The sequence below is a fragment of the Culex pipiens genome, chromosome 3 (assembly GCF_016801865.2).
Source record: "Culex pipiens pallens isolate TS chromosome 3, TS_CPP_V2, whole genome shotgun sequence".
Lineage (NCBI taxonomy): Eukaryota > Metazoa > Arthropoda > Insecta > Diptera > Culicidae > Culex > Culex pipiens.
The window spans coordinates 125094283-125108489 of record NC_068939.1 but is presented as its reverse complement, the minus strand read 5'-3'; the positions used below and the strand labels follow the sequence as shown (position 1 = coordinate 125108489).

Genomic DNA, 14207 nt, shown 5'->3' with positions numbered 1-14207 from the left:
TGAGAAGGTATGCGAGACATTTAGGATATTTGATCAAAGATTTTCAATGATTGTATTGCAGCTCCCGAATATTAAGAAAATGGATTGTAACATCGGAACTGCCTTCAGAGGAGATATTACCGAAACATGGATTAAAAATATCGGCATACTGTCTAGACTGTGTCTGGAATGGCCTGGATACGAGAACTATTTTGAACAAATCGAAAAGTACAAAACACAAATAATACAAAAAATAAGGGAGATTTACACTTGTAACAAATCCTCACTGTACAACGTTTTGAATCATGGCGATTGCAATTATAGGAACTGCATGTATAGAATTGTTGACGGAAAAACACAGGACCTAATGCTGGTAAATTTATATTGCGATTAAAAAGCGCACCATTTCTTATCAGATTGCTATCGTTTCAGCTCGATTATCAGCTTAGCTCTTGGGGCTCACCTGCAGTCGATATCATCTACTCGCTGTACCAGGCAGTCAGCGTCGAAACCAGAGACAACCATCGCGATGAGCTGATCAAATTTTACTACGATGAATTTGCAACAGCATTGAAGAAGTTTGACTACGGACCGAAAATCCCTACGTTGATAGATCTTCGCGTTGAAATAACCAGGTGTGGTCATTTGGATGAGCCTCATTGAAGCAATCATGCAATTCATTCAACTTTATTGCACAATCTTTTATTCACTTCAGAATCATTCCTGTCTACGACATTTTTGCCAATGTTCTTGTTGACTCCGGATGAAATGGTGCCCCAAATGGTCGAAAGCTCCGACAAAGACATCGAGATCGATTTGGCCAGTGTGAAAGCTTGGGAAAATCTATCCGATCGTTGCTTTCGGCATCCCAAATATGCCGAGGCAATCAAGAGATACCTGCCAACGTTTTGGCGCAAGGGACTGCTCGATGTTTGAGATTGGTGTATTATTTTATAAATGAATTCCCCCAATAGATTATAAAAGATATATTATTATTATTATATTATTGATTGCTGATTACGTGATATCGCAATAAAATCGATGCTTGTTAAGAATAATAAACAGAAATATTCTTTTTAGTGCTTAATTAGTATTCAAAACAGATGAACCGCTCAGATTGGCGATAAGGAAAACAAGTAGAAATATGAATTGCTCAGGTGCAGATGTGGTTGTAATACTTGTTTTGTTTTTTTAGTTTCGTAGTTGTTTTTATATATGGTTTTATTTGGAATTTTTGTGTTTTGGCTCCTTCGCACTGCATCTCATCAAATACAGCCACTAAATCTTATCTTCTTAGCTTGGCAGTTTTGATTACATATCTTTTAACTAATTTTATCAACACGTTAGTTGACTTTGTAACTCTGACTCTCAGCAGGGGTTAAATGGATGAAAATGGAGGGAGCCCACACCAGACAATGCACAATAGTAAAAAAAAAGTAGGGGAACAGGGGGTAATATGCACCCCCTAAGGGAAAACTGTGATTTCTCAACCATAACAACATTTCTGTAAAAGAATTTCGTTAGATGTTCATGAATACCTATTATTCAACGTCATCCAAGTGAAAAAAGTCTTTAAAAACCTCAAAATTGTTTAAAAATAACAGATTTCTAAAAATATTTTTGATTCATCTCAAACAACACCACAACATGGGGCAAAATGCACCGGCTATAAGCAGTTTTCACTAGTCACCACTAGATGACACCGCTGTTTTTTTACAAAGGAGCTTCACGGCGGTGCATTTTGCCCCGACCACGCTTTGGCAGAAAATGCATTTTTAAAAATGCATTTTTTTATGTTTTTGGACTCATCTATCTACAAAATAATGAAGATTATGGCAAAAACTATACACCTCAACACTTACAATAACAATAAATGTTTTTTTATACTGTCCAAAAATCATAATGAAAGTTCAATGAAAATTAGATGAAAACACAACATTTTAAAGTTTTGCAAATAACTTAAGGCTGGTACAAATATTTTTAAAAGTTTTTGTCACAACCCCCCCCCCCCCCCCCTTCAAAATTGGCCCGAAAAATCAGGGGGCAAAACAAAATTTTTTTACAGTAAACTTCAAAATTTCAATGAAAATTCAAGTGCAACCAGCTGAAATCAAATTAAAATACATTCTTCTGCGTTTAAAATCATTTTTAGCATGTTTGGGTTTATTAAAAAATTTTAAGACTTTTTGAAAATTTTCGGTGCAAAATCTTTTTTTTCGATACAATTTTTGTTTTTGTCAGATCTTAGATTTTTTGAAAACTAATGATTGCAAAACAACTGAACTAGTGTAAAATGCATTTTAAAACACTTTTTTCATTTAAATGTGAAAACTATGGCTTGTTATTTAAATTTTTATATTTTTTTTTATTTTTTTGCCCCCACCCCCCCCTTGACCTCGGCCAGGGCCGAGGGACAAAAACTTTTTTAAATATTTGCATCGGCCTAAGCTGTTTTTATACCACGATGCTCAATTTTTTTCCAGCATGGTTTAGCAGTGTTAAGCCTCCAATTTCTATGATTTTTCCCCCGGAAAACTCTTCAAATACCGAGAAAAGCAGGGGTGCATTTTGCCCCGGGGGTGCATATTACCCCCTCTCCCCCTAAATCTTTCCCTGTTCCTGAGAGAATTACCCGTAAAAAGTATCGGGGCCAGCATTTACAAAGCGGATTCAGTGACAGTTTTTTAATTGGCAACTCTCTACGAAATCGGCCGATTTCGACCAGTTTTAATTTTATTTTGAAAGAAATTTAATCAAGACTAGCATTTTAAATGGCCGTAATATTCAATGTTTGGCCCTTTTCAAATGTTAGTCTTAATTTATAAGTTTACAAAATATTTTTTTCGAAAAGATCAGAAAATTTCGCGAATGTTTCTTATTTTTACATTGAAAATTGGACCACTAGTTGCTGAGATATCGACATTAGATAATGGTGGGTTGTTTAGGTGAGACTTAAAAAACTACAATTTTCGTATTTCTTTTCCTTAAGGGGTTACATACACGTAGAAAATCACAAAATTTCATATAACAGAAAAGTTATTGAATCCACTAAAAATATGATTTTCAATCACTCCTAAAAGTTTCATGAAGATATTACTTGATTAAACTGAGTTATAGACGATTTTAACCTTAGCATTTTGTCGTGCTCAAAGCGGACTGTCAATCTTTAAAAGCGTTTTTCTCGAAACAAAAAGTTGATTAACGAGTGCCACAATATCTTGGGATGGGATGGACCAAATTGGCTGAAATTTGGGGTGAAGACTCTCAAGACATATTCCGTGTGCATGACGAAGCCAGATTAAAAAAATTTGATTTTTTAAAAAATACAAAAATCAAAAAGTGACGATTTTTTAAATGAAAAACCCAAAAATATATACAGGGTGTTTGGTTCATGGATGCGGATACTTGGTGGTTCTCTAAAGGACCCCGAAACATGAAAAAAAGTCTTCTACGGCATGGTCGAATTCTCATCCTAAACCGAGTTAAGTAGAATTTACTGTTTTGAGGAGTTTCTACACTAAAATCGATTTATCTCATGATTGTGATCATGAAAAGCTTCGCTTCTGATTTCATGTGAAAGCTGAGTAAATTTCACGATAAAAAATGATTTTTGAAATTTTTTAAACTTTAGTTAAGTCTTCCTACAGAGCCTTTACATTTTTTTCTTGCCCTAGTGTTGTTGGTTTTTTGCATTTATTTTGCGTAAATGGCAGGTAAATGGTTACTTTTATGTATCAAAACGATGCTCCTAGATCCCCTCTACAATTCTCTCTAAATAACCATTTCCCGAATTCTTTTCCTAAAGCCGCTATTTTAATTTTATTGGTGAAAAAAATCGAAGCCAGAAAACCTGACATGGTACCTTAATAAATCAAACCGACGCCTGACAGAGCATCGCGCAAAGCATACTTGATCAACGCACGCGCGGCCGCATGTTTGCTGGAAGGAGGGTGACAGTAAGAAAACAAACCACGTGTGCCCAATGCATTGTGGAAAAAAGTTCGTTCCAGAATTGTTTCATTACCGGAAGTATTTTGTCTCGCGTTCTTTTGGCAAACAGGTTAAAACAAAAGTTAAGGGACGGCTATTTAAGGGAAAGAAGGTGTTAATTATTAAAATGAGTTAAGATGCAATAGGTCTCGTTGAAGGATTTCCACTGTTGTTTAGTGTGCGGATCGTTTGATCCACACAGGTGATACAACAATAAATAATTAAGCTGATTAAACCAAACATTTAAAACAAGCCCATTGACAATGCAAATAAATGTTCAGTTAGCAGGAAGTAGATACTTTGCTTTTTTAGAGTTCTACTTTTTTTACATTACAAAAAGGATAAGTTGGATTGTTTCTTGCGTACATAGGACAAAAGCATACATTTCCATCAAGCACCAAATGTTGGCATATCAACACCCTTTTGTTTATTTAAAACTTTTGAAAAGCGTTTTTAATTGAATAGCTCAATCAAAAATCAAATTATTCGCTCTACAGCATTGCCTTGGCGTTCTCGATTGCGAGATTCCTACTCGAAACTAGGTGTCAGAAGGCTTGATTGTTGAGGCAATTGCAAACTTCTTTTTACACCTATGCTTCCATCCACCCCGGGATTCGAACTGACGACCTTTGGATTGTTAGTCCAACTGCCTACCAGCGACTCCACCGAGACAGGACCCAGGGAGACGACTCCTACATCTGGATTGAGCTAACGACCTAACCTCTAGGTTAGACCGGGGCCAACATTTACTTCCCCATCCGACGGAAGGCGTGGTCAGACAAATCTCGTCTCGAAAAATGCCACCGGGACCGTCTGGGATCGAACCCAAGCCGACTGGATGAGCGGCAACCACGCTTACCCCTACACCATGGTTGCCGGCTAGCTCAATCAAGACCTAATTCGGAATGTGATCATAATTTGATAAAAATGTAAAATCAGCCAATTTAATAGAAAGGGTTTCTTACCTCTGTGCTTTAATCATAACATGTTGAAAATCGTTTTATGAGAGATTTTTGTTTATAAACGTGAATTGATATTTTCAATCATTTTCAAACATTGCAATTCGTTTTAAAGTAAATAAAAAAATGCACGCATAGAATAACAAAACTTCTTAAGAAACTTAAAATACTTTTGGTAGAATAAACACTGATTTGATTATTTAAGGAAGTGCTTACTTATTTTATTTATTCAAGGAAGTGTTTATTTATTTAATTTATTCATGATAAACTACCATGCATGAATTCTTATCGAATTAAACATTCTTTCCCTAAAATCTTTTGCTATCCAATAGATGGATTTGAAATGTTTTTGGTAAATAAAAATAAATCTTCCTCGGTTTCCTTGTAGGGAAACTCCATTGAAGAATATCAGAGCAGACATTCACAAAAAAAAACAAATACCGTCATCAGGGGTGACATCCCGAGCATGGGTAAATAACAAAAGAAATGCCTAATTATACCTTTCTCTGTTATCAACACCAAATTTTCGTATTCCTGAAATTTTTTCTTAGGATCATGCAAGAGTACAATTTGGTATCATACCAATTTAAGGTATTGTTTTGATATTGCAAAATTGCAGAATTTGTCAATGACCGAAAATCACATTTTGTTATTATTTTGGTATTTACGTATTTTATCAATTTCTTCTGAAATTATGGGAAAATGTTGACCAATTTTGACGTGGTCATTAATTTTGCTTTAAAAGGATTTCTCAAATCGAATACTGAAAAAAAAAACGAAAATTTCAAACTTGATTTTAAAGATTTTTGGAAAACCCCCTAAAGAAATTAATTAAAATTGTGAAAAAAAAATCTAAATCAGGATACCACATTTTGTTATTATTTTGGTATTACAGATTTTTATCAATTTCTTCAGAAACTATGGAAAAATTTTGATCAATTTTGACAAGGTCAAAAAGGTGCGCTAAAATGACTTGAAAACCAAAAATGTTAAAAATGATTTTTGATTTTTTTGAAGAAAAAACCATTTAACAAAAATGAAATCAGTAAAATGTCTCTAAGTCGGGATGAAAAAAAACTTTGATTAACGAGTCAATTGATTTTATTATAAAATTTTTGGTGACTGGAACCCAATTTCATTTTAATAACATTCATTAATGAATCTTGTTATTTTTCAGAAGCTTCAGAACTTCAACGATTAGACAAATGTATTCGATGTGGTGAAGAATATCACTGAGAACAACATGGAATCATCAGGTGAGAAGATTTTGCTGTTGCATGTGGAGCATGTGATATCATTTCCGTTTTTTTACTAATTGCAACTGTTGCACTAAAAACGACATAAAAATACCAAATTTTGGTATTACTTTTGCAAATTACAGCGACAAAAATGTGCCCTTGGTAGCCCAGTAATAGATGGTAAAATACCATGAAATCATACCAGAATCATGTGTGTGGAAGACCACAAGAATGCCAAAATCTGATGTTCCATGGGCGTGGAAATACCAAAAATTTTGTATTCCAAGTAATACTAAAATTTGGTATTCCTGTGTTATTTACCCCTGCTAAAGATTGGGTCTGAGGGTGAGATTGGGTCATACAAATTTCTACATTTTTGTATGACCCAATTTCTTCATCCAGACCCAATGTCACCCTCCAGGTCTTTTGTGGTCTCTATTGCAGGTTCCTGCTCGAACCAAGGAGTCCAAAGGCTTGATTGGGGCTCTCTTCTTCCAGACCTCTTTCTACTACAAGAAACCTTCCACCTCAAGGTTCGAACAGACGACCTTTGCATTGCGAGTCCAACCGCCGCCATTGATTCCACCGGAGCAGCCTTGGATTGTTGTGTTGTTTATCTTTATAGCAGGGAGACGATTTCTACACGGCCTGACAACAACCAAGGCCGGGACCGAAGTTTTACTTCCCCATCCGATGGAAGGTTGGAGCAGATGGGAATCGAACCTATGATCATCCGCTTACAAAGCGGAGAGCGTAACCATTCAACCACGCCTGCTGCCATTAACACATTCACAAAGTGGACTCAATTTATGTCTTTACTAACGTTAAGCTCCGCCCGTGTGTATCAATCGGACCGCGCACTGTACTCACAATCTAGAGGGTGCTGGGTCGAATCCCGCAGCGGGAGATCTGAAATTCTAATTGTAAAAATGGGTATCCGGCGTAGTCACTCCGTGCTGTTCTCAAACACTTAGGAACCCAGGGTGGCGAAGTCCTTGTAGTTAAAAGTAAGACATTAGTGGTTGGTACTAACCGAGCATGGGTAAATAACAAGGGAAATGCGTAATAATACCTTTCTCAGGTATCAATACCAAATTTTGATATTCCCTTTAAAATTTGTATTGAGGATTATGCAGGAGCAAAATTTTGATATCATACCAATTTAATGTATTGTTTTGATATTTTAAAATTGCAAAGTTTGTCAATGATCGGATACCACACAGTTTGGTATTATTTTGATATTACAGTATTCGATCAAATTCTTCTCAAACTTTGTTCAAATTTCGACCATTTTTTGGTTATTTGGATGTACTCACTAAGGAAATTTGTATAATCGTTGCGATTTCACTTAGGTGACATAACCAAATACTTGATTAACAATAAGTCAATTAATAGTTTTATTGATTTTTTTGGTCAACCTGAATCCAGTTTATTATAATTTACATTTATTTTTTAAGCTTAGTAGTTGCAGTTAGTGAAAAAACGGAAATGATATCACAATGCTCCACATGCAACAGCAAAATCTTCCCACCTGATGTTTCCATGTTTTTCTTAGTGATATTCTTCACCACATCGAATACATTTGTCATTGATGAACGGCTTATCCTTGAAGTTCATGAAGCTTCTGAAAATAACAAGATTGAAACATAAATGTTATTAAAATGAAACTGAATTCAAGTTCGCCAAATAAATAAAACTATAAATTGACTCGTTAATCAAAGTTTTTGTCTTTTGCAAAAAATAAATAAATTAAAAAATCAAAATAATTTTAAAAAAATTAATCAAAACAGAAAATAAAAACCCATGCCATTTTTCGTTACGCAACTTTACAAAAAATTACAATTTATCGCGATTTTACAAAAATAGTTGCCCCTCCGTCACGAGTTATTGAAAATGTACCTCGGATTCGTCAAATGATCAAATGATTAAATGATTAAATGATTAAATGATTAAATGATTAAATGATTAAATGATTAAATGATTAAATGATTAAATGATTAAATGATTAAATGATTAAATGATTAAATGATTAAATGATTAAATGATTAAATGATTAAATGATTAAATGATTAAATGATTAAATGATTAAATGATTAAATGATTAAATGATTAAATGATTAAATGATTAAATGATTAAATGATTAAATGATTAAATGATTAAATGATTAAATGATTAAATGATTAAATGATTAAATGATTAAATGATTAAATGATTAAATGATTAAATGATTAAATGATTAAATGATTAAATGATTAAATGATTAAATGATTAAATGATTAAATGATTAAATGATTAAATGATTAAATGATTAAATGATTAAATGATTAAATGATTAAATGATTAAATGATTAAATGATTAAATGATTAAATGATTAAATGATTAAATGATTAAATGATTAAATGATTAAATGATTAAATGATTAAATGATTAAATGATTAAATGATTAAATGATTAAATGATTAAATGATTAAATGATTAAATGATTAAATGATTAAATGATTAAATGATTAAATGATTAAATGATTAAATGATTAAATGATTAAATGATTAAATGATTAAATGATTAAATGATTAAATGATTAAATGATTAAATGATTAAATGATTAAATGATTAAATGATTAAATGATTAAATGATGAAATGATTAAATGATTAATTGATTAAATGATTAAATGATTAAATGATTAAATGATTAAATGATTAAATGATTAAATGATTAAATGATTAAATGATTAAATGATTAAATGATTAAATGATTAAATGATTAAATGATTAAATGATTAAATGGTTAAATGATTAAATGATTAAATGATTAAATGGTTAAATGATTAAATGATTAAATGATTAAATGATTAAATGATTAAATGATTAAATGATTAAATGATTAAATGATTAAATGATTAAATGATTAAATGATAAAATGATTAAATGAATAAATGATTAAATGATTAAATGATTAAATGATTAAATGATTAATGATTAAAAATTAAATTCTTAAATTCTTAAATTCTTAAATTCTTAAATTCTTAAATTCTTAAATTCTTAAATTCTTAAATTCTTAAATTCTTAAATTCTTAAATTCTTAAATTCTTAAATTCTTAAATTCTTAAATTCTTAAATTCTTAAATTCTTAAATTCTTAAATTCTTAAATTCTTAAATTCTTAAATTCTTAAATTCTTAAATTCTTAAATTCTTAAATTCTTAAATTCTTAAATTCTTAAATTCTTAAATTCTTAAATTCTTAAATTCTTAAATTCTTAAATTCTTAAATTCTTAAATTCTTAAATTCTTAAATTCTTCTCTTCTTGATATGCCAACATTTGGTGCTTGATGGAAATGTATGCTTTTGTCCTATGTACGCAAGAAACAATCCAACTTATCCTTTTTGTAATGTAAAAAAAGTAGAACTCTAAAAAAGCAAAGTATCTACTTCCTGCTAACTGAACATTTATTTGCATTGTCAATGGGCTTGTTTTAAATGTTTGGTTTAATCAGCTTAATTATTTATTGTTGTATCACCTGTGTGGATCAAACGATCCGCACACTAAACAACAGTGGAAATCCTTCAACGAGACCTATTGCATCTTAACTCATTTTAATAATTAAATAGCCGTCCCTTAACTTTTGTTTTAACCTGTTTGCCAAAAGAACGCGAGACAAAATACTTCCGGTAATGAAACAATTCTGGAACAAACTTTTTTCCACAATGCATTGGGCACACGTGGTTTGTTTTCTTACTGTCACCCTCCTTCCAGCAAACATGCGGCCGCGCGCGCGTTGATCAAGTATGCTTTGCGCGATGCTCTGTCAGGCGTCGGTTTGATTTATTAAGGTACCATGACAGGTTTTCTGGCTTCGATTTTTTTTCACCAATAAAATTAAAATAGCGGCTTTAGGAAAAGAATTCGGGAAATGGTTATTTAGAGAGAATTGTAGAGAGGATCTAGGAGCATCGTTTTGATACATAAAACAAACCATTTACCTGCCATTTACGCAAAATAAATGCAAAAAACCAACAACACTAGGGCAAGAAAAAAATGTAAAGGCTCTGTAGGCAGACTTAACTGAAGTTTAAAAAAATTCAAAAATCATTTTTTATCGTGAAATTTACTCAGCTTTCACATGAAATCAGAAGCGAAGCTTTTCATGATCACAATCATGAGATAAATCGATTTTAGTGCAGAAACTCCTCAAAACAGTAAATTCTACTTAACTCGGTTTAGGATGAGAATTCGACAATGCCGTAGAAGACTTTTTTGCATGTTTCGGGGTCCTTTAGGGGACCACCAAGTATCCGCATCCATGAACCAAACACCCTGTATATACAGCAATTCCATTTGAAAAGAGCCTAAACCGAAAAAAAAGTTCTCCGATCGGGCTCAAAATTTTTCTGGGGGTTCCTTGGCCAAAATAATTAGACCCGTATTTTTTTGTTTGGCCATTAGGGTGACCTACATCGTGCTAGGGTGGTTCGAATTATGGGAATTTTCGTCATTTTTCGCAAAAACCACTTTTTTCTAAAAATCATATCTCCGCGCCATTTCATCCGATTTTAGCTGTCTTAGATGCAAAAGAAAGGTGATGAGTTTGGCTATTTGGGAAAAATAGTAAAAAGTTCCAAAAATCTAGCTTAACTATTGAAAAAGTCTTATGAAAACATAAAATGGCGTTTTGACCGTGTCTGGACCAAAGAGCCTATGTCTGAAAATATTTTTATCGGATTCCTCGGAAAATTTCACATAACATATCAAAAAATTGGCGATGTCGAACCGTACGTTTTGGAGATACGATTTTTTGAAAATAAAAACTGCGTTTTTCGACGCGCCACGCGCAAAAACGGGAAAATGACGAAATCGGCAAAAAATCAACTTTTTTCACTAAAACTGCGATAACTTTAAAATTTCAGCGATGACCTATAGATGTTTGGGTATCAAAATTTTCGTAATTGAAAGACGCAACTTTTGGTACCATAACATCTATAGGTCATCGCTGAAATTTTAAAGTTATCGCAGTTTTAGTAAAAAAAGTTGATTTTTTGCCGATTTCGTCATTTTCCTGTTTTTGCGCGTGGCGCGTCGAAAAACTCAGTTTTTATTTTCAAAAAATCATATCTCTGAAATGTACGGTTCGACATCGCCAATTTTTTGATATTTTATGTGAAATTTTCCGAGGAATCCGATAAAAATATTTTCAGACATAGGCTCTTTGGTCCAGACACGGGCAAAACGCCATTTTAAGTTTTCATACGACTTTTTCAATAGTTAAGCTAGATTTTTGGAACTTCTTACTATTTTTCCCAAATAGCCAAACTCATCACCTTTCTTTTGCGTCTAGGACAGCTAAAATCGGATGAAATGGCGCGGAGATATGATTTTTCGAAAAAAGTGGTTTTTGCGAAAAATGACGAAAATTGCCATTTTTCGAACCACCCTAGCACGATGTAGGTCACCCTAATGGCCAAACAAAAAAATACGGGTCTAATTATTTTGGCCAAGGAACCCCCAGAAAAATTTTGAGCCCGATCGGAGAACTTTTTTTTTGGTTTAGGCTCTTTTCAAATGGAATTGCTGTATATATATTTTTTAAATAAGTTTTTTGAAAATCGACCTTCGTCATGCACACAGGACCGGTTTAACGAGGCTTCACCAAAACTTTGAGCCGATTTGGACCAAGCAGTGTTGAGATATCGTGGCACCCGTTTTTTTGAAACTACCAACTTCAAATAGCTTTATCTCGGCAATGATACAACCAAATGTCTTCAAATTTGTTTTGATAATAGATTAAAATGTATATTTTAGTTCCCTGAAAACAGATTTTAAATAAAATGAAGTGTGTGCTTACACCAACCTCTGACTTTTTTGTCGATTTACATGTATGTAACCCCTTAAAGCGGCTGTATCTCAGCAACCCGAGGTCCAATCTTCAATGTCTTTTAGACAATTTTGTAGCAGATTTTCTGTGTTTTTCAAAAAAACATATTTTTAGAAGTGGTCACTCATGGTCACTATTTTTAAAAATCGAAATACTGCAAATATTTCGCTAAAATCAAACTTTCGGTGGCTATATCTTGAAAACAGAGCCCTTTATCAAAAAATCTGTAATGTACTTTTCGATTGTAAATTCAATTTTAATTAAAAGATAACGTCAAATTTGTTTTTGAATGAATATTTGATTTTTTCCAAAAATCACTATTTTTTCAAAAAATCATAACTCGGCGGCAGATTTTTTACCATGTTTCTCTATGGCTCAAAAGTTGCGGATTTTTGTCTCCTAAAACATATCAAAAAATCTCGAAAATCAAAAAATACGTATTTTGGGAAATTGAGTTTTTGTGAAACAAAAGATGATTAAAAAATCTGCGTTTTTTCCGTGTACCTATTTTTTCTCAATAGTCCTCAACAATACCTACAACTTTGCCAAAGACTTGGTGATCAGAAAATTCACTCAAAAGTTACAGATGTTAGAAAATTTACATACCATTTTTGTATGGACAGCAGCCAAAATTGTATGGAGACTTGTATGGGTGAACCATTGACACAATAGGGTCATAGGGAAGGCCCCCACAAAGTTTTAGCCAAATAAAAAAATACAAATAAAATCCAGTTCCGGTTTTGGTAGAGAATTGCTGTGCAATTTCAATTTCAAAAGATTTGCAATCCGAACAAAATCGCATTATTGATTCAATTTTGCTATATTGACACAAATTTGAATTTCACAGCCTGTTTCAGTACATACTTCAAGTTCTCAACGTGCTTCCACTAGTCACATCAATTCATTTTCATTGTCAGCACAGTCAATCTTCAAGTGGCAGTGCCCAGGCGAGGACGTGATATAGCAGAAGCGAAATAGTTTTCCCTCGCCAACAAAGACGAAATGATCGCACCCAAGTGGATGGATGGGCTGTTTTTTCGGAAAAAGTTCTTCGAAAAGTTGAACGTGATGATTCAGTGGTCGTTACGGAGTTTACGACCGCTTCCGGAACCAAACCTCTTCCGAGCAGTCTCGTTAAGTGTTCGAACAGGATAGCTTTCGGATTTATATCATAAAACTTAATATTTCAGAATCATTCCTGGCTACTTCTTTTCTACCGATTGTCTGCTAACTCCAGGAGAATTAGTGCCCCAGATGTCCAAAAGCTCCGATAAAGACATCGACTTTTTGGAGACCTGATCTCAGATATTTCAATAAAAATTATGCGACCCATCGTTAGTTGGCTAATCCTAAAACATCGAGGATCTGACAACCCTATCAAAAGTTATCAGCACTTAAGTGTTATTTATACATCTTTTGGAGGCCGTATTTAAGATATTGTGATACAAATATTGTCTGAATCTTCCATGTGAACTAACGTTGGATAGGTTTTTTATCAGTCTTGCCGATTAGTCAGAAATATTGAAGGTCTGCGAACCCTATCAAAAGAAATGAGATTTGTTAAACATGTTAAGGGGGAATGTTGCTTTTTTACTGAATGAAGCTTTTAAATTTGGAAATGGAGGTACACATTTTGTTGGTCTGAGTCTGTTCTAACCGAAACCAACCAGAAAAATCAAAATATTTGCTCGAACATGGTTAAAACTGCTGTCCCAATTCGCCCCATGTGTCCCGATTGACCCCAGTTTACGGTAATTAGATTAACAATAAATTGTGTATTATTCGTCATAAATACATTTTATCAATATTCAATATGATTTATATTTTATCCGAAATTTGGGCACGCGTTAAATTTAGTACCCCCACGGATAAAAATGGGGGCGCATGGTTGTTTAAAATGATTCCATAATATTTGTACCCGAAATTAACAAATTCTATTCAAATCGTATATGAATTCCATTTCAAACGCAACAGCCGGTTCGAACACGGAAGCTGGTGCTTGGTTTGAAACGTAATTAACACTCAAACGCTCGGGTAGTCATTTGACCTCTATTTTTTTTCTTAAAAATCTCATAACTTTTGATAGAATTGACCAATTTGGATGCTTCCGGGTGCAAAAGATCCAGATTTGTCTATATTTTTAATTGTCAGATGGGGGACAACTGTGG

At 33.2% G+C, this 14207-nt stretch overlaps 1 protein-coding gene across 1 annotated transcript; it reads left to right on the top strand.

Moving 5' to 3' along the window:
- Positions 1-6: 6 nt before the first annotated feature.
- Positions 7-832, top strand: LOC120412955 (uncharacterized). The gene is made up of 3 exons (XM_052710320.1): positions 7-352; positions 412-614; positions 695-832. The coding sequence occupies exons 1-3, from the start codon at positions 47-49 to the stop codon at positions 744-746; spliced, it is 561 nt and encodes a 186-aa protein (XP_052566280.1). The 5' UTR covers positions 7-46; the 3' UTR covers positions 747-832.
- The last annotated feature ends 13375 nt before the right edge of the window (positions 833-14207 follow it).

Coding starts and splice junctions, on each gene's coding strand:
- LOC120412955 (XM_052710320.1), top strand. CDS start 47: ATGATTGTATTGCAGCTCCCGAATATTAAGAAAATGGATTGTAACATC. Junction 353..411: donor AAACACAGGACCTAATGCTG/GTAAATTTATAT, acceptor CTATCGTTTCAG/CTCGATTATCAGCTTAGCTC. Junction 615..694: donor CTTCGCGTTGAAATAACCAG/GTGTGGTCATTT, acceptor TATTCACTTCAG/AATCATTCCTGTCTACGACA.